At 47.0% G+C, this 20236-nt stretch overlaps 1 protein-coding gene across 1 annotated transcript in view; it reads left to right on the forward strand.

Annotated features, from left to right (window-relative positions):
• LOC144168297 (4-pyridoxate dehydrogenase-like) overlaps window positions 1-20236 on the forward strand; it is a 164731-nt gene that overhangs the window by 101953 nt on the left and 42542 nt on the right. The window contains exon 3 of the mRNA XM_077697309.1: window positions 13627-13836. Coding sequence (XP_077553435.1) covers window positions 13627-13836 — 210 coding nt within the window. The remainder of the gene's footprint in view (window positions 1-13626; window positions 13837-20236) is intronic.

The following is a 20236-nucleotide window of genomic DNA, read 5'->3' on the forward strand; positions in this document are numbered from 1 at the left end:
AACCGCTGACGCAGTAAAGTCTGCATCCGCTCCGCATTATACAGGTACTAGGCCGATCCATGTACCAAGTATGTGGAAAGATCCAACATTTACACCAACGTACTTAAATCGCTCAATACCACAAAGTTCGATATCGATTTCGCCATATGAATGCAATCTTGGTAACGCTTGCTTATCCCACAACCAGGCATTCACAAGAAATAATTTTACCTAACTAGGCAGGCCTGGGAATTGAGAACCTCAGAAAATATTGCTCTTTTTGGGGTTGCTGGCCCATACTAACTCGTGGGAGCCAGCTTCATTTATACTCGCAAGCTGCTCCAGACAACAGGAGCTTGGCGGCCTTACGAAACCAAGTCGTCTACTCAACTGTGAGCTGTGAACACAACGACAATCGGCACAAGCTGGTGGCGGAGGAAGTCATCTGCTCCTAGAAGGAGAGGGAGGCATTTCTCTGGAGTACGTACCTGTAGGTCTAGTCATCTGTCCCACCAAGCCTGAAGGGTGCCAAAACAGGAACCTGCCGCGAAGGCGTCTCCACCCATCCAGCTTCTAATGAGCAACACGCTTAAGTTGCGGTCCACCGACAAGCGGTTGGCGCCCACTCTGCGCGCCGAACCGCCGCGAACTGCGCCGAGACGAAAATCACGCTCATGGAACACCGGAGAACACTGTTGTAGTGGTTTGTGTGTCCCCGCAATATCCCGAACAAGCTGTTCTTTAGAGATCGGTTTCCGGTGGCAGGGCGGGGTGGCGATTCGCTGGTTGGTGCCAATACATTTAAAAGACAATACCGGTAATTGGGTAGCACGGAGGCGTTAGGGAGGCTTGCAGAAAATTTAAAACATTGAATCTGAGGTCAGTATACGAACAGGACACGCGCCAGTATACGTGCACAAATATAAAATCCACCACTACAATGTGTATTCAACTGATGACCGCCATATTGCTCCAATTTAGAGGGACAGCACGGGTGCCACTCCCTAATAAGCTTGAAGAGTTCTGTTGGGACACTTTACGAACTCTTGCTGCAAATGCACCTGGGCTAGCGGCGGCATCATAACCTGGCCGAAGGAGGCGGATTTAAAAACGTTTTCCAAGTGCAAGCGTAAGTGCTTGTCTTAACATCGGTTAGAGGATGTCGCAACCCACCTAAATCAGATAAAGGTGAATGCAGGAGTAGGAGAACCTCTAAATATACTTGAGAGGACTCTGGTGTCCAGGAAGGCTACAAAATAGTGCCAGGAGGTTACGCTTCGAAATAATCAAGTATCAACGAAACTTCACATACAGTGAACGCTGCATGAAATTCATGTTGTCGTTTATTTATTTTTGTTTCCCTGGGGAGGCCTAGCAATCTGGCTGACCCCCCTGGTTTGATCCGTTGCCAAGCTACTAAGCTTAGCGCGTGGCTTGCGGAAGAAACGTAATCGTACGTTATCGGCATCTCTCCACTGAAAAGTATGCGGACTTTTCCCTCTCCCTGTTCCAGTGAAGAAATTTTGGGAAAAGATGAGTGGGAGGCGATGGCGACGATTCTGGCGTTTTCTGCCTCAGAACCCACGGTGCCTTAAACTGACGTTTCATAGCATTTCCCTGGATGCTACGGAATAATTTCGAGTCGTTCGGCTGCGGATTCTCCACTATTGACTTGACGTTGTAGAACATGCCCTGTCAATAATCACCTAACGGGGCAGCCCACACGTAATGTTAATTGAGAAATAGGATGACCGCTTTTCAAAGCTGAAATATCACGGCATGCGAGCATTATAATTGAATTTGGAAAGCGTACGCCATCTGAATGACGGAATATAATAAATCAACAAGGGGGAACATGTTCCGGATAAAATGTTAATTTAAGCATGCTGGGCTTTTTTTTTTCTCATAAAGAACGAAATTCTTGTTAGATGTCATGTACAGGCTGAAGAGGTGTCCTGATGATACCCACGGAGTGTCGCAGTCTGAGAGCAGGGTTTTGTTGCCGGATGAAAACCACTGATGCGCAGCTTCTAAAAACGCCTGGCATTCAGCTGCCTGACTTTGATGTATTTCGCAGCTTGTCGGGGTGCTTGCGAGTGTCGGGATGCTGACGCCTCACGTGTCATGATGCTTCTCTTGGACAGCACCACAACGATGTCCAAGAGTTGAGTTGCTGTGTCATTTGAAATTTAAAACCTGTATGCTAGTTGGAAAGAAACAGATCACGTGATGTTGTAGGAAAGCCGCCCTTCGGCGTTTAGTGGCGCCCGAGAAAGGAGGCGCAAAAAAAGGCGCCCAGTCAGCCATCCTCGTGTTATTTTCAAATTCACAAAATTAAAAAGGCGCAGCACGCGCAGCCAATTATACGTACATCTCACATTCATCATCCTCCTCGTTGCATGGCTCAAGCGAAGCACGTGAAAGCTTCGCAGGAGGCTCAAACACAAGTTGCAACCTCCTCTGTGCCCGTCAAAGTTCACTCACACAACTTCAACGACACAGCAGCTGTACTGGCACACAGTTTGCACCTAGTTTTTCCAGAGCAATGTTTCCAACTGCTAGGGTCTGTGACGCCTTGAATTTGAATTACTCTGCTACATACAAAGTGCTTCGATTCGGTAGTTGTGCACTTTAACTAACTCAATCAAATTCGCGGGTCTGTCAAGCAGAAGTATCTCATATTTTCGTAGGGGACTGCGTCTAGGAGCAGCTTGAGTAGCCTAGCTCCTAGGAATTCGCTGACAATTTTCAGACATGGCGAAGTGGGTTTCTTAATCAGAGCAACCCGCGATTTTGCGAGTAGTTTCTGAACTTGAACCTTCCCTGAATTGTCAGTGACGCTGAGGTATACTAGCGCTCCGTAAACGCAGGGGCTGGCGTGTGTGAAGACGAGTAGTTACGAAATATTTGGGACGATGCTTGCTAGTTGGTTCCTTGCGATGCGAAGTTCCTGAGGTCTTGAAGTTTGACAACCCAGTTGCCCAATTCGGTCTTTAACGTTTCGGGAAGGACACTTTCCCGGTATAGGCCGTACATTCAAATCTACTGAGAGAGATAGCACCTTGACTTATGGTGAACGGTGCCCACCATTCGGGGGGGGGGGGGGGCGGCAGGGGCGGCTTAGTTAATTTGGTGTGTGTGTGTGTGTGTTTTTTTGTGTGTGTGTCGGGGAGGGAGGGAGGGGGGGGTCAAAGATACGGTATGAAACCTGGAGCATACTTCTCTTGCTGCTGCATCCATCCTTTATGACTTCTGTTAGTGAATCAAAATTTACAGAAACTTTGTAATCATTGAGATTCCATGATAGACCGAGAACATTCGGTATACAGACCTCCTCAGATGGAACTGGCTCGCGCGCGTTTATTTGTATCTCAATAGTTCGAAGTTTGTAGCCCACTTCCGCATCTTCATTCCGGCTAGCTGCATTGTGGCCTTTGTTACCAGACTTTGTTCACTAGACCTTTGTTAATACTTTGCCAGAACTCCAGATCACATTTGCATGTCACCTATACGTTATGGGTAATGTAGATGTCGGCATAAATTTGACATGGTGAGTTCATGATGGCTGCTGTCGAGGTCAAAAACATTGACTACGCTTTGCGTGGCCCGAATTATCGGGGCAATATCACGCATGGCTGATCAGGGAGTATCGCCAATAGTTCATGTCGGAGTGCCTAGGTGATGGCAGTGCCCTTTACAATAGTTCGAAATGGTGTCTTGGTTTGCAATGGCGTCTTGATTAACGTGTTTTCTCGTGCTTTGTGACCTCACGTCTGAGGCATCATTCTCTTGACGCCAACGAAAGCGGCTCCTGACGCAGGTTGAGATAGAGCTCACGAGCACAAATTGTTTCAGCAATTCCCAAACTGCTCACATTGAGTTTATAAAACCACTAAAATTATTTTCAACAAATATAATGTGTATGCGCGAAAGCACAGAATTTTTGTGTCATTTTTGGTGACAAAAAGTTTATGGAGAGCATGCTGAGTACCAACTCCGTGCGGAGCACTGGAGCCTACGTCTCGGACGTTCCGCTTCCGCGGCCGTTACGTGGGAGCCGTGTTCAGTGTGGAGTACATCGAACGCCGGTACCGGCACGTCGCCTATGTCTCGGCACACATCTTTCCCGGCACCAATGGGCTCCTACCGGGAAGCAGTTGTTGACGAACTCCTTAGGCAAGCACAGTTAGGGGGGGGGGGGGGGGGGGCTGGGATTTCCTTTAACATTGTTAAGGGTCTTTCTGCTTCATAAGCCACGGATTTATAAACCCTCGTGCACTAGTAAAAACGCTTTACAAATACATGTCCCTGTTCACAACAGCTAATGTTGCCTATTCTAGAGATATGCCACTCCTGTATTGAAATAAAAATATAAAACTCTTGCTTTCGAGGCAGCTAGCGGCATCTATTCAAAATTTAATCAACGAAATTGCGTTTCTGGTTTATTCTTATCTTGTAAACAAGTGTTATTTTTCTAAAAGAAGCAAACTAGGCCGTTCGGAACATTTATATTAATTTCTAAGGCTTTTTGTTCCGGTAGACGATGCTTTATATCCACATAGGAATTAAACGAAAAAGTCACGTGAGATTGTGATCACGTGAGTCCCCCTTAAAGAGTGATGCAGACAAAGCACCAGTTTGCTTCCTTCAAAAGATTGACTCGTTATAAGCATACTGACACCACTTTTGAAGTTCACTGAATTAAGCTATATAACTAGGAAAAAGGGAATGGCCATGCAACCCACTAGCTCGTTTCCCGCGACAGAATTTATGATGTCATATGCACAGATCCGCGATTGGATGAGGCCAGCAAAATCAAATACACATTAGAAAGGGCTTATGAGCTTGCTGAATGCTCTATTTGCGCTGAAATTAGGGAATATGTATTCAATAGCAGTAACAATGGGGCTGTAAACAGTGGAAGTTACGAAACCACACGTAACCACCGACGTACCCATGCGGATTGCTGTTGGTAATGGTCCACTATGCTTGTTTTAGCTGCATGGCAGTGCGGTGGTTTGTGGTTGTCTCTGACGACACTGGCTGATTGGCGTAAGCGATAGCGTCTTCCGTGACCATATTTGTCCAGCGAACACCATGTCCCGGGAAACGATTATATTGTACCGTAACAAAAATATTCCAGGTGCAAAAGGGTAAAAAAAAATTAGCCCCATCTTCCCGAAGGGAACTCTGAGTAGATGCGGAGCATCTCGGGGTTCCGTTGTGTTTCCGTTGTGTTCGTAGAACTTCATCGGAAGAACGGAGTGAAGTGGAGTCAACCGCAGCTAGCGCTGAACTGAACGCGGGCAGCGCGCTACCCGATTTACATTCAAGGTTGAAGTAGAGGAGACGAGAGGAGGAGAGATGCGCAAGCGCCGAGCATTCGCGCCGATGAGGCTCAGGGTCCGCCGCTCGCTTCAAGCGTTTGCGCTCAGCGTCGCGTGCCCTTCGCTGCGCAGCTTTGTCTTCAGTGGACGTAGCGTTGCTGTTAGTTTGTGGGGTGGTGCTGACGCTTGCTTGCGCCAACCCACTAACTGACGGGACTGTTGCTTCCATCACACTTCATCGGAAGAACGGAGTGAAGTGGAGTCAACCGCACCAAGCGCTGAACTGAACGCGCGCAGGACGCTACCCGATTTACATTCAAGGTTAAAGGAGAGGAGACGAGAGGAGGAGAGATGCGCAAGCGCCGAGCATGCGCCGCGAAAGCAGAAGCGAGAACGCGGGAGAAGCGAAAGCGAAGTGCACGCAGCTGGTACGAGAGAAGAAGTGGTGGGAGTATCGCGCAGCTGTGGGAGAGAGGGAAGGAGGAGAGTTGCGCATGCGCAGTATGAGTGCGGACGCCGACGCGGGACATGCCCAGACTATAAGATGCTCCGCATCTAAAACAATGCAAAGAACGAAAACGGCACGGCGTGGTATGGTGGCGCCATCTAGGAGGACTGACTGTAATCGAGCTTTCGTAGTCGGCTACCGAACCTACTCGGACAAAAGGTTTCACTTCAGGACCTATTCTTGTAACGTCATTGCAAACGTTACAAAAACATGATTTGGCGAGGGAATAAAAATTTTAAATTAAACTGGACAATTTCTTAGTGAATAAAGCATCGTTTTCATCTGGACAAGCATCGGGGTCACTATACAACATGAAATCTTTCGGAGAAGACAAACTTGTATTTTGGCTGCATGGCACCCTTAAGTTATTGTACAGGCGATGCCTTTCCTGAGTCTTTCGAAGCAATTGCTGCTTCTTGTGAGTTTTTGGCCACGCGTTTCAAGAGTAGGAGCACTTGAAGGCAAAGAGTTCGTGTAAAGAAGGGTTCAAAACAGGGTATAGAGAGCGGAGAATCACAATTGCATATGGTTCGGAAATATTTGCGTCACCCTACAATATATTATTTTCAGCAGCACAACGTGTCACGGCCGCACTACGTGACACCAGTGGATAGAGCACCTGTGAGATAAAGGACGGCATTACTGCTGACTCTACCTTCAATGCCCAGCTGTTTCCTCTTCAGGCACTACCAAATCCAGGCTCTAGCTTTTATTACTGTAGTAGCAGCGGTAATGTCATCTCTACCGTATATGCTATCGCAATTCTCCTTAACTTGCATGCTCTCGTTTACTGCAGGTTCTTAGAAGAGTGGGTTTTTGGGCGCATTGTCCTATTTTTGCGCTGCACGAAGTCAAGGATTACTGTAGGTGGCTAACTAAAAATTTACAGGCAAAGCATAGTGCTTGCCGCGCCAATTACTAGAACCGCCCGTGCGGCTCTTTGTACAATTATTGCTTAGTGGCTCGTGGTGCACTCTTACTTTACTGCTAGTCATGAATACTGCCAATCTTGACAGCCTACCAGAACCGATCTGTATTCAGTGATCGCTTTTTTATTTTATGCACGAACCTACATCTGTATTCGCTGTTGACCATTTGAATACGTTTCATATTACAGGTGACAGCCACCTAATGCCAGCTACAGTATCTGAAGTTTGGTCAGGCGTGCCCATTGCATGCGTCATTAGCGGTTATACAGATAAAAGCAAGCCCCTCAAAGTAAGAGCAGCGTCTCCAAACCCATTCACAGATGAAGCACTTGGAAAATGTCCGTTACCGTGGATTTTTCCTTGGCAGAAACGCATTGCGACAGATTAGAGGAAACAAGAACGCGATCGCAACAATCAAGAGCACCCTTCACAAATAGAACATGGACTTCACAATCTCGCGGGTTCCCGGTAATGTCCAAAACCCCGCAAATGGGCCAGGCCACTCGGGGCCAAGTGCATCGTTCACAAGCGTGACCCAAGGCAGCCAGTTGCTCACAAACTGTGAATTCAAAACATAGCGCCGTCAAGAAACAGCACCGGAAAGACGTCCTGGCGTCCATGGCTAGGTGTACACACCCATTCACCTGACCACTTTCCCTCGAAACAAACCCGCCTCAGACAGCGTGTCACTAGTACAAACCTCTCCCACGAGTAATTATGATTACGTTTCGTTCAAATGTTAGTTTTACGCGACTTGGAGGACTATGCTCAGCCCGCTACACTACGCATTTCTAACAGAGGTGGAGGAAAGGTCTTAATGCTTTTGTATACCCACACCAAAGATGCTAAGTCACTGACTTGTTTTCGTATATGCTGATCTTTTGTTGTGTGCATCACGCGCTTTTACTGTTTGTTAGCCTTGCGAAAAAAAGGCCTTACAGGCACATGAAAGCGCTGAGTAAAATGAACGCCGTAGCGCGTGCTGAAAGAGGAAAACATTCAACGCCATTCAGGCTTGAGAGACGTTATTGACCAACATCGACTTCATCAGGAAGGGCATTTGAAGTCCACTGCAATACGATGGCTTCTGCCATCTGGCTCAAACCGCTAGTGTCCTGCATTGGCAGAGCCCATTCGTTGCATCCAAAAGTCCCTTTTTCCATTCATCGAGTTGATAGCCTCGCTTCCACTCCCGTCTCTCGGTGGCCTTTCCGTTGCCGAAGTGGTTAAATTGTTGTCGTTTCTTCTCACTACACGGCCATCCCAAGCGATATTTTTTTCTTTAATTTGAAGTATTAAATCTTCTAACAGGGCCTTTTTCTCCCCCTAATCATTACTTAAACCCTGCTTCGCCTCATGGCCTGTTCAGCGCGTCCAAGTTTTCTTTCCAGTTGTTTAATAGGCCACCAAGTTTTGCGCAAGTTGTCAGCATGTATACCATTCTTTTAAGCGAAACTTTGTATGTCCTACTGCAGTGGTTCTATGCCATGACTGCTCCGGGAACTTTTTTTAGGCTTGCGGAAGTGATGGAGGACCCCACAATGGAGCGCGTGTTGATCGGTGGCATAAAGTAAAACAATTTTCATTTGCACCTTTCAGCGCTCAGACACTTATCCAATTCCTGCATTTTCTGCTTGACAATAATGACGATGAGCGTCATAATGTTAAACAATTTGCTCTTGAATCTAAAAGTTTTTAAACACTGATATGCTGCCTTTTCTGTGCCGTTTTTTTTCTACTCATAGCTGGTGGGCTGTGCAAAAAGCAGATGTTAAAACATCTTCTACGCAGAGAAACTAAGCGTACATGTAATTCGGTGAAGATACCTTTCTTTTTCGCAGCGCAAGCAAGTGACGGCAAAAATCGAGAAAGGAATGGCAGGGGAAAAGTTTTAAAGGAGGCTTCGAGGACCCCTTATGCTCTCGCGGACCCAGGGAGTCCGCGGTCCCCGAAAGCATTTGATTGCAAGCTTGTCCCAAAACGCACTACGAAAAACTGAACTTTCTCTGGCGATGATGATTATCCTCGAGAAGTGAAAGATAGTTGAAAGACAAAGCTTTCTCTAGTCGAAAGGCCGATGTCCTAAAACACGCAGGCAAATTCTAAAATTCATAGCCTACCGCCGGAAAATAACTGCAGGAATGCCAACTTTTCCAATGGGCTTTTCCAGGAATGGGCTTTTCCAAAGGCGCATGAAGCGCCTCAAGAAAAAAACTTTCCCAGTGGTCGGAAATGAAACTGGGTCTCTTGCGCTATGAATTCGACGTGTATCGCAATCCGGAATTGCGATACGGCCGAAGAAGTTTGAATTTTAAGCGCTGAGTATGACTGAGGTTGCATGGGAAAAAGCTTCGTGTCTTAAGCAGCTCATACCTAATCTGCGCCAGATTTCTTTTTCGTGTTGGAATGAGCACTGACAATTTTTCTGAAGTAATTATATTCGATGCTTGTTCTAACGCTGCGTTACATATGCTTCAGCACGCCGATTTATTATTACTTTATTATTTATTCAATGAAATTGTAGTCCCATGCCAAGATTTCTGATTCGCAAGCATTCCGCAAGTTCCGCAAGCATTCCTTGCACGAATCCTGCAAACTGACTGAGTAAGACTACATCGTCTGCAAACATCAAACTGCTCACGCATTCCAGATTACCCGCAATCCTGAGTTCTCCCAGTCCAGTTTACTGAATAATCCTCAAAACATGTTGTGAACAGTTTTGCTTAGATGGTATCTTCCTGCACATCCCCATTGGGATGGGATGTTTTCGCATTTTTGGAGGAGGATTTGCATGCCTGTATATCCCTTACATATGTCGTCTGGGAGCCTTTCTATGCATCTTCTATTGCCTGGTCTTTCAACTTTTTATTAGCACTGTGAGGGTGTCTTCTGAATGTAGCGCTTCTTACTGCTCTTTATATGCTATATATGTAAGGAGGCTTATACTGGCTGATATTTTTATTGGTGGATCGTTGACTCGTAGGGGAATTATCGTAGAGTTTCCTTTTGTAAACCTTGTCTCTTTTCTTGGTTGGTGGAAAGGAGGTGGTTGGTTACATGGATATTACTTTGGTAAAGAGCCGGTATCCAACCGAGGGTAGGTTTCGGGGTTTGTAATTCATAAGCTCTTTGGTACCTCCCTTCTTGTCGATAAGAATTTTGTAGGCGCTTTCCCAGGCTACGGGCACTAGCGAAGCTGTAAATTGAAGTTATGCGCAAGTGCTAAGAACACGGAAAATCTGATCGGTATGTTGTCGCAAAAGGATACGTGGTTTCTACGATTGTTCTAAGGTACGGTTGGCGACGTGTACTCGTGAGGCGAGAATCCGCAGGCGGAAGACACCTGAGTCAACGAATGTATAGAAGTAAAGCAAAATTGTTCATTCAGAAAGTCTCTCAAGAAGTTTGTGTGAATTTCATCGCAATGCATAGTTTATGCTTTGTCATCCTAGTCCTTGCTTCTGAGTGCGCGGTCTTTGCTTCGTGACACGCCTGGTCTTGTGCGAACGGCACTTACAGCCATATCTGCGGTGTGGTCTTTTTCTGCCGTTCTCCCCTGAGCGCAACTGCCACACTCTTTTCTTCTTCTTCAACATCACTTTTAATAGAAAGGTGGTAGCATTTACCAACACAGCCTTAACCAGTTGCTTGTCAAAGTATCCAATGGGTGCTCATTAACTGGAGGTAGTAAATGTACTCACTAAACTTTCTTACGCACTTTATGTTCGGAAATGGTTTATATATTTTCTACTGCACACACCACTAAATCGTGTTTCGACTGTATGAGGGTGTAAGGATTAAAACTGGCTGAGTTTGTGAACACCCTTAGCAAAGGGTTTGTGGCTGCTAAACACGCGAATATAAGAGTGTTCTTGGTTACGTCTTCAAGAACATCCGCTTAAGCGGTTTACTTCCCATCAGCATCACTTAATGCGGGACTTCTCATTTTCTGCGTCCCATTTTTCCGCATATTTTTTATCAGTGTGCTTATGAATACTGACACTTCGCTCAGGGCTCGAAAAGCTGATGGAATGAATGGGAGAGGACTTCTATACTTACCACACCGAAAGATCACGCGAAAGAGAACAACCGTGTCAGAGTCACCGCCTGGTCGCGATGACATGTGTTGGTACATATCACCACCACTACCACCATACCACCACCACTACCACCACCACCACCATCATCATCATCATCATCATCATGAGCCTGTTTGTGTCAACTGCAAGAAGAAAGCCTCTCTCAAAGATTTGCAGCCACGCCTATGAATTGCCAGCTGAGTCCATGTTTTTCCCCCCAAATCCACTACAACAGCCCTTGACTTTACATTTCACAGACCATAAGGCGGTCATAATCAAAACGGAACGCCAACTACAGCTCGACGTCACCTACGTTGAACATGATGATGATAATGCTTAAATAAAGACAAACTCACACCACGTACAACGTCTCTCTCTCTCTCTTTAATGCCTCTCCACTCTAACACCGTCCAACCCCCTCAATAAAATTACACCATCTTCCCGTAGGGGAACCCTGAGTAGTAGGCGAAACAGCCATGGCGTCAACGCAATTTCCTATTTCGTAGTTCCGGTAAGTGAAAAGTGTGGTAGTTACCATGGAAACAAAACGGTAAATATAACGGTAGCTACGTACCTCAACCGCACAGAAACGACAAACCAAAAACTAATGGGCACTTGGATCGACCCCATGCCTGCTTCGCATACTACTCAGGGTTCCCCTATGGGAAGACGGTGTAATTTGTTTTTGTTCGAAAGCCTTTGCATCTCTCCCAAAGTGGATCGCGTTAGCACGCTCTGAAAGTGGGCGTCGCGAGCATGGCGTCGGTAGCCCGAGCTGTTGTGTGCTCCCCACTTCAGGCGCGGACACACGCGAACTGGCGAGGAAGAGAACGCAAGAGACCACGCCACAAACACTGCACATACTGTTCTCGAAGGTCGAGCAGAGCCGGCGCATGGTGATATTATAGTTAGGCGAGGCTTCTCTCCGCCTTTTCCGTTGAGCAAAGTTCCTGCCGGGCGGCGCTCGCCGGAGGAGGTTGTTTTCTTGGTAGCCTTTTTTTTTGCGAAGGAAAATGACCGAATTAAGCTTAAACAGCTTGTCTGTTTAAGCAAAAAAGTTGAAGCTTGCCGTAATGAGCCACAGTCACCACAGTGGGCGTGCATACCACGTTTTCTGGGGGCTTTCCGCAGTATCTTTGCAGACTTCTATCGAATGAGAAAGGTTGTAGTGGATCCACTTAAGTAAAGGTGACCCATTCAATTCCTGTATGGTGGGCTTTATTGAAAAAATAGTGCGCTTCACCAGGCTTGCGTAAAAGTTGGTACAAACTCTGCAAGTGCTTTTTTCTGTATTTTAAACGAATTATAGGCAAAAAGTGAGATTGCCTGAAATCCTCGTCATGTTATCGGCAGCCGAATGAGCCAGACACACGACGTTATCACGTGAGCTTCAGTGGTCCCGTTTTTGTGTGGCTTTCTCCCTTTCCCTTCTTCCAACGCTCCATTCCGTTTTCTCTGAGTTTGGTAAAATACACTTTTCTCCAATGAATAAATCGTCCAGTCCCCAACGCCAATCTCGACTGTCGTGCAACACTGTGAATCGCATCCCCCCAATATGCACCACACATATTCTGATTATACAACACACCTGAACAAATTTACGGTTGAAATTAGTGATGGGATGTAGGCTTATACGTGAAAGCTGTTTACCTTTGAATGGATTGACTTTAAAAAAGTACGACATTTTACTGGGGTGGTGGTACCAGTGTCATCACGCAAAAACCCTGTGCCGTTGGGTTCTGTGGGAAGCCCTAGTTAGAGTCGAATTGAGGGCACCGAGGGAAGGGGTAGTGAAGAGGGAAAATGACGCGAGGTGAGGGAGAGATGAGAACATGGAGCACATGGAGTGTAAAACCAACCATCAACCCAAATCTCTTCCGTAACTGGATTCACACAACGGGATGCTGGCAGTACCACATCGGGAAGACTGCCTCAGATTATTTATTCGCATTAGTATTTGTAATTTTTTGATGGGAAGATGATTGGCCACCTCTGCGGCCGCAAGTTCAAAGAGATAGTGGCGCACCTTGAAGATTCGTACCACTTAACTAACAGAATTTGATTTACTTTCATTCTAAGTACATCAAAGGACAAAAAGAACATTCGGAAAGGTGGCTACGAAAGGTGGCTACGAAAGGTGGCTACGAAATGGGTTAAATATGTAGAATGCCTGACATCCCAAATTTGGCATTTGTACTCCTGATCCTTACCTGCGTGAGCGATTACGCAACTTCGCGGTTGTTGCAGTGATTTAATAACCAAAACTGTGATGCAAACGGGAGAGTAAAAAGCCGTGTTGGTAGCGGAGGGAAAGGGCTGTGGAAACTAAAGAAATAACAAGTATAGCCGTTTCAACACCTATGCTACTGTCACATTTTGGTATCCTATAATTGGTATGTGGACATTCGTAAGTTCAAAGTTTGCGATCAATGTCTGAATTCGATAACAATACACGGGTCCCGGATTTATTGTGGTAGATTTTAAGAAAAAACGTTGATAGAAAAATACTTTCTTGAAGACGTTACTCAGTCACTCTCGCAAACGGTGTAGTCCGCCAAAAGGTGTAAGTTTTAGACATATGTACGACGAAACCAACGATGTTTTTTAGTAGCTGTGATGATGGTTTCTTCTTCGGCGAAAAAAACGACCTTCGGCAATACAGCTTTTTATTGCTGGCAGAATGACGTAGAAAGAGGAATCGAGTGTGTCGTATGACGCAGACTAGAATCGCAGCTGCGCCGTTTTTCTCTCTATAAAATAGTGCAGGATCCTCTTTAGTTAACGTGCTGCCATTTCACCTGCAGCATCTAAACGAGTAACGCACACCGCAATTATGAGCGGTGACATGAGCATGCTTCAGCAGGCGCTGCCGGTTGGAGGAGCGGCATCACACAGCGTGGTCGCTGTCCTCATGGCGTTGGTAAACCTGCTGACGCACGTTCCGTTCACAGACTTGCCTTCACCTCTGAGTATGGAGCTTGGCGATCTGCGCGATGAGTACGACTACGTTATCGGTGAGGCTGACTCGCAATTTTCTCCTACATTTCTTACGGGGCTCTGCAGCAAAACCGCTGTGCTGAGTTAGCGTACGGGGAATGCGCTCCAGAGAAGCTGTCACGCCAATCATTTTAACATTTGCGTCGTTCCGTATTACCAGTCGAGATCCTGTTTCATTTCCGTGGATGTCAACGCACTCTCAGTGTGAAGAAACAAGAAAATATCAATCTAAATTTGTAACATGATCATATAAACTAAAATACCGAAACGATGAATTCCAGGGTAGTCGTCAAGTTAGCCCTTCTCTCTTTATAATGCCCTGCTTAGGCGCAGTGTAATTTTGGGAATCCCATGGATTCAGATCATCGGAGGCAAAAATGGGTTGGGCCATTGTAAGGCTGAAGATTTTGCAAGTCTACGGGATAGGCGTTAGTGCCTGTTGTGAATTTAAATTGGCCGAAGATTGGTGCCCACTATTGCAGTGGAGGACCTAAAGCAGATGTGCACAGAGGTGAAAATTAGGAGAGAAGGGTCAGTACGCTCTGTAAGGGCGGTGAGTGCCCGTTAAAGTCTAGCCACAGCTACCACTCGTGCAGGGGAACTGGCATATAAAGAAGAGTCCTATTTCCTCCAGTTACTACCTGGCCTTTGGTATAGAAATTTCAGAGCACGTGACCCTTGCTCACTGGTCCATTGGGGAGTTCAGTTCATGATCAGTGATTTCGGTTTCAGTGGGTGAACGTGTTTAAACAAAGATTTTTTTTGTAAAAATGTCTCGTGTCAAAGGCCACGTTTGACTACTGATTAAGATGCATGGTCTGGACGTCCGTGTTTAAAAGAAGGAGGGGTTGGAGAGAAACGTTGGGAGACGTACCTGATGGAGGAGTGGGTGAAATAGCTGAATAGGCAGTTTCTCCTCCAAATCTAGGAGGGGGATGGAAGGGCTAGAAGGAGCGTGGAAGAGAAAATCGCGAAGGATGGTAGAGGTATTCAGGGTGAAATCATTTCACTTCAGCAGCACAAAAGTGCAACTCAACCGAGAGAGAGCCAATGATATACATTGACAGTCATCAGGGACCAGTCCAGCCTAATATTTTAACCTTGCGGAAACTACAACCTGGAGACCAAGCCCTTCGCGCACGCTGGTGGGTGTTCTGGATGGATATGCCCGAACATACTCACGGAAGTATTTCGTAGTGCTAGTACCCTCAGCATCACAACAGCGGCTTCCCTTTCTGTTTTTCATCACGGTCATAAGAACGCTCTCTGCTGACCGCAATGGCTTCCGTCACGTGCAGGCTCATAACGTTTGTCAAAGCATCACGAACAACACGTTACCATGATGGTTGCTTCAAGGGGGTAGCCTATCACCCTATTGTGACATAAAGCCGCGGTGTCGGGTATATAAATCGGCAGCAACTGTAACGTTTAGAGTTGCAACAACGTTTACAATTTGTGTAAATGTTTACCTAAATTATTTATATAAATTAAGTTGGTTTGACAAGAAAAGTGGGTTCATTGTAGTGTCTGTTGAAACCTAGTCATAGTCTTAGACCAAGAACAAAGTGTGCTCCAATCACGACCGGCTTTATAGATAGCGACCTGCCCATCGCAGCTGGTGACAATGGGTGCCAGCGTTGCAAAAAATTGCCGCGTAGGGACGGCGCACTCCCTCAGGTGGGGCTAAGTTCAATCCACAAACTCGCCAGCTTTGCTCCACTCGCAGTGAGGCCTGTGACTGCTCCCACAAAACGTAGCGGACGTACCAATGAATGCCCATTGTACCGATCACAACCTATAATTCTGGCCAGCAACGAGAACTCACGCATAAGACTTGAACCGTCTCTGAGAAATGCGAACGTCAGCGTACACAAGAAAACCAAACTTCTACCATATCCGTATGCTCGACAAGCATTCCTTATTTTCGAGCATTTTCTTCATTTAAACATACAGAAACGATCACGGCTTTCGCTTTATGTCGAGGAGCTTTTTTTGACGCAAAGCTCGCCCATGCACGTGCAAAAGTTCACAAGGAAGGCTCGATTTCGTATAAGCATCCCTACCGGGCCATTCTGTGCGTGGAAGCGCCGTCACTTGATAGAAGACATAACTTTTTTCTAGCGAAGGGAGCAGTAATTGACAGGAGCCTTTTTAGCAGCTGGGGAATTTTCAGCATAACTGGGGCACCACGTTTGTACAGCTCCATCGGGGTGGCCTGCAAGCCCATTTATTGGGCTTGTAAGCCAATTTAAAATGGCCGTGTAATGGGCTTGGGCTTACAAGCCCATTGTAAAGCCAAAGAATTTGGGTATGGCAGCCTTCCCCAGTCAATGCTTTCGGTGAGAACCGCAAATATCTTTGGGATATATTTTTGAGCCATCACCCCCGTACCGCAGCAATCTGAACCTAATGAAAATAAATTGGCATTACCGTGTCTTGAGTCTTGGTGGCATGATTGCAACAAGTTCCACCGTATACGATATGCTCACTGAAAGTACGATGCAAAAATTTTCCAGCAGCTGTCAGAATATGCATTCGCAAAAGCGCGTTCTATGGCTAGCTGTGTCACCGAGCGTCCTGCCGAAGTCGGCTATAACCAACAATCTCGGCATCAAACTCACTTCTGTGGCCTTTTCAAGAATCATTGATGCTGTTGCGACACTGCTTCCACATCAGCTGAAGGCCAACCAAAACTGCGCGGGAAATTTCAGACGGACTCTCGTCCTTTTTTGTACTTGTGTTATGCGACGTAATCCCATGGAAACTGACGGCGGTCCGAGTGTTTCTTCCGGTTTCCCCTTTTTGTTTTTATGCTCTATAACAAGCAGTGAGCGCAAAGTGCTTCTTCCTGTTCATTTTTGTGTTTAGTGCAATAAAGCAAAACACGGTGGTGATTGTTCTGGTTTTATTCTTAAGGATGTACGCGAGCGGTCAAATGTGCTTAACACCATGGAGCGTGTTAACAAAGGGTTAACAGCTGTGTATAGTTTTTTGTTGACTATATCCAGTTGCGTAGGCGTTCGGTGGACCTTGGCCAGGTGCGTACTCCCGCCAGCCTACTGGGGCAACCATTTCGCGCGAAAAACTCTTATTTCAGCACACCGTCGAGCCCGAAGGTTCCCCCTTCTCCCAGTTCTAATGGGTGAAATCTGAGCCCAACGGAGCTAGAGAAAGACGCAATAACAACGGTGGCTGGCCGAGCAAAGACGTATACAGTGTGAAAATAGGGATTAAATGCATTGTCAGCCGGCCCGGTGGCGTCGGAAAGAACTATAAAAAACCAAAAGAGCAATAACAAATTCGGCTACAGTGTACAGGAAGCTTTGTCACCTTAGATTAGCTGGCGAAGGTTAGATGGCGAAGGGTAGATTAGCTTCGCCAGCTAGTTGCTCTAGCTGCTCTGCAGTTTTAGGTCCTGCATCTGGAGCTCTTTCTATCTTGGAACGCTTTACGCCGACCACTCACCAGGCGACTAGATAGGCCTCTCTTCGAAGATCAGCCGGGTGACCCCTGAAGGGGCCCCAAGCCCCTGCGATGCTCGACCCCTCTGACGGGGCAGCTTGGTTGGAACTGGCTCCACGAATACATCCTATACTCAAACCAGCGGCTCTCCTTGCGCATGAGTCTCTCATGGCGCCACCGCCTGTGAAGCTGCCTCCATACTTACAAGGCCCCGAATCGCGCCTAAATCCGGGGGTGCCGCCAACATCATCGGCCCCTACCGGAGAAGACGCTGCGGAGTGTGAGTCTGGAGACGTCACCAACTTGGATATCTCCGCACCTGCAGGTCGTAGCGTAGGCGGACACGCGTAAGTTGACGAACACGGTTTGGAGCTTGTAAAAGCATAAAGTAGGGCTGCTGGCACGCCACCAAATCCTAAACGATCAGTGCACACTGTTTTGTTCACGCCTCAAGTGGGGTGCATGGCCACAGAAATAGCGACTATACAACTTAGCGCCGAACGTTAATGCCTGCATCCAGGTGGAATTGAAGACATCAGAGCTTATCCTCCAGAGCGCGTGCAACATCCTCGCTGTGTATTCCCTGTCGGAATCGGTGTCTCAGGCACATATGCAAATGAAGTTGATATCACAAGTACCTGTCTACAGTCAGCGTCCTCGCCCCGAAAATACTTGCGTTGGAGTGTTGCGATACGTAGGCACTAAAATAGCAGGTGAGGAACTCGTCAACTCTCTTCGAGTGAAATGTGCCCGAGTTCTAACAGCTCGCCGGTTAGATCGCTCATCAGAAACTTTGAGAGTTGTGTTCGAAGGAACATCGCTTCCGGAAGATATAATGATCGGATAGATGCACCACAAGGTGCACGAATACAAGCCGGGAGCTATACAGTGTCGTCAGTGCCATACATCTTGGCACACGGCGGATATTTGTCGCCGAGGAGAACGTTGCGAACGTTGTGGCGGTGAACACAACTCCAGAGATTGCCTTGAAGAGCCTCTGTGTGCCAATTGCAATAGGTCCAACGGGGCCAAAGATCCTCACTGTTTAGCACGTAGACGTGAAAACGAGATCGCCAGATTTCGGGCGACGCATACCAACGCTACCTGAGAAGAAGCTAAAGAAGCTATTCAGAGGACGTATGCATCTGCAGTGCGTGAACGTGAGAAACATGCAACATTGGAACAGTCGCAAACACCTACGCAGACTGAACACCTTCGTAGCACAAGCCACAATGGTGCTAAAGCTATTAAGTACATTTATAGGGGCAAGCAAACACTAAAACAGAGCAATCCCAAATCAACCAATCACACCTCGCACCGTCAGAAAACATCTGAGTCCAATCTATGCTCAAGAAATTTCGACGAGGCAATTAGGCGGCACGCATCACCTTCGAGGCCAACACCGACATCCTTCAGGAACATCCCGTTATCAAGGTGCTCTGCGCGATTATTTTCGGCTTATTACCTCAGATCGTAGACACTGTAGTGGTTGCCATGCAAACCCATGGCCCAAGCAAACATGAATTCTCCTCTTAGGATCATCCAGTGGAGCTGTCGTGAACTGACGCAAAAGCTTCCTGAGCCCAGCTTGTGGCTTCGTCAAATTTCTGCCTCAGTGCTTCTTAGGCAGGAAACGAACCTTCAGCAGCAGCGCAATTTTTCAGGATTCCACTCGTTTTCAAGCCCATTACTGCACACCTCCTCAAAACGGTCCGCCGTGGTTTTCGTTAAAAACAACTGCCCGCTTCCTAACTGAACACGTCTCATCTGGCTTTCCCCACCCCGAAGTAGTTGCTGTCACCATGGTCTTTGGAAAAAGGTGCCTGACTGGGGTGTCAGTCTATATACGCACATAGGGGAGGCTTCTATCGGACTCCGATGCCACCGCCAATATGGGCTGGATTGAAGCTCTCCGTGATGTTGCACCTGGCCCGCTGCTGATAAGTGGTGATTTTCAGGCGAGGCATGCAAAGTGGGGTTATGGAGATTCTTCTCAACGTGGAAATATTCTTGTCGACGTAACTGACCGGGAAAACATGATTTTGCTGAATCATGGAACGCTGAAGAAGTGTGTTCTCCAGTGAAACCAGGAAACGACACCTGATCCGACCGGGGCTTCCGTGGAAATCAGCGCTTCATGGAATGTGCAACCAACCCTGATGGGAAGTGATCATCACCCCATTATAATTTCTCTAATTTCTCTGGAGAATTACGCTAACACGTATAAGTTGAACGAAGAGTAACTCATTGGGACAAATGTCGTGAACACTTCACATTGGGACAAGGAACAGTGACAGATAGGGTCCTAGAGGCGACAGCCAAAGCTACGAAGGCTATCAAACTACGTCCTCAAGATCCTGTTCCCGTCCCGACCTACTATATCTCGGCCTTCGAGCTGCTTGTCTTCGAGCTTAACAACGATTGAAATCAAATCCTACAGACCTAGCTAGGCGTGCAGAGTACGACAGGCTTCGCGCGAAATTACAGCGTTATTCAAAAGGCCTGAAATAGGATCAGTGGCACGAGTTCCGTACTACGCGGAATGCTACCACCCCTGCCACAAAAGCATGAAATGAATTAATACAACGGCTCGTGCCAAGCCCTCTCGCACTGCTTTGCAATCCCTCATAATAAGCATGGACGTATCGGCTCAAGAACATGGGGAACTTTTACATAACAGCTTTTTCAAAAACGAGACATGCAGAAACCTACACGCCAACGCTGCACGATGATCAGGGTCCCTGCGAGAAGCTATTTACCCTGGCGGAGTTAGATGACGCACTGCGCCTTTGCAACACAAAAAGTACCCCAGGCCCAGATGGGATACCCTACAGCGCCATTGAGAAGCTTCCCGACAACGGCACGGAAGCTCTGCTTGACTACTACAATGACATATGGGTTACATGAGACGTCCCACTGACATGGAAAGAAGCATAAGTCAAACCAATTCTCAAA

The sequence above is a fragment of the Haemaphysalis longicornis genome, unplaced genomic scaffold (genome assembly GCF_048455015.1).
Source record: "Haemaphysalis longicornis isolate Haplotype H1 unplaced genomic scaffold, Haemaphysalis longicornis Haplotype H1 scaffold_2, whole genome shotgun sequence".
NCBI classification, from domain to species: Eukaryota; Metazoa; Arthropoda; class Arachnida; order Ixodida; family Ixodidae; genus Haemaphysalis; species Haemaphysalis longicornis.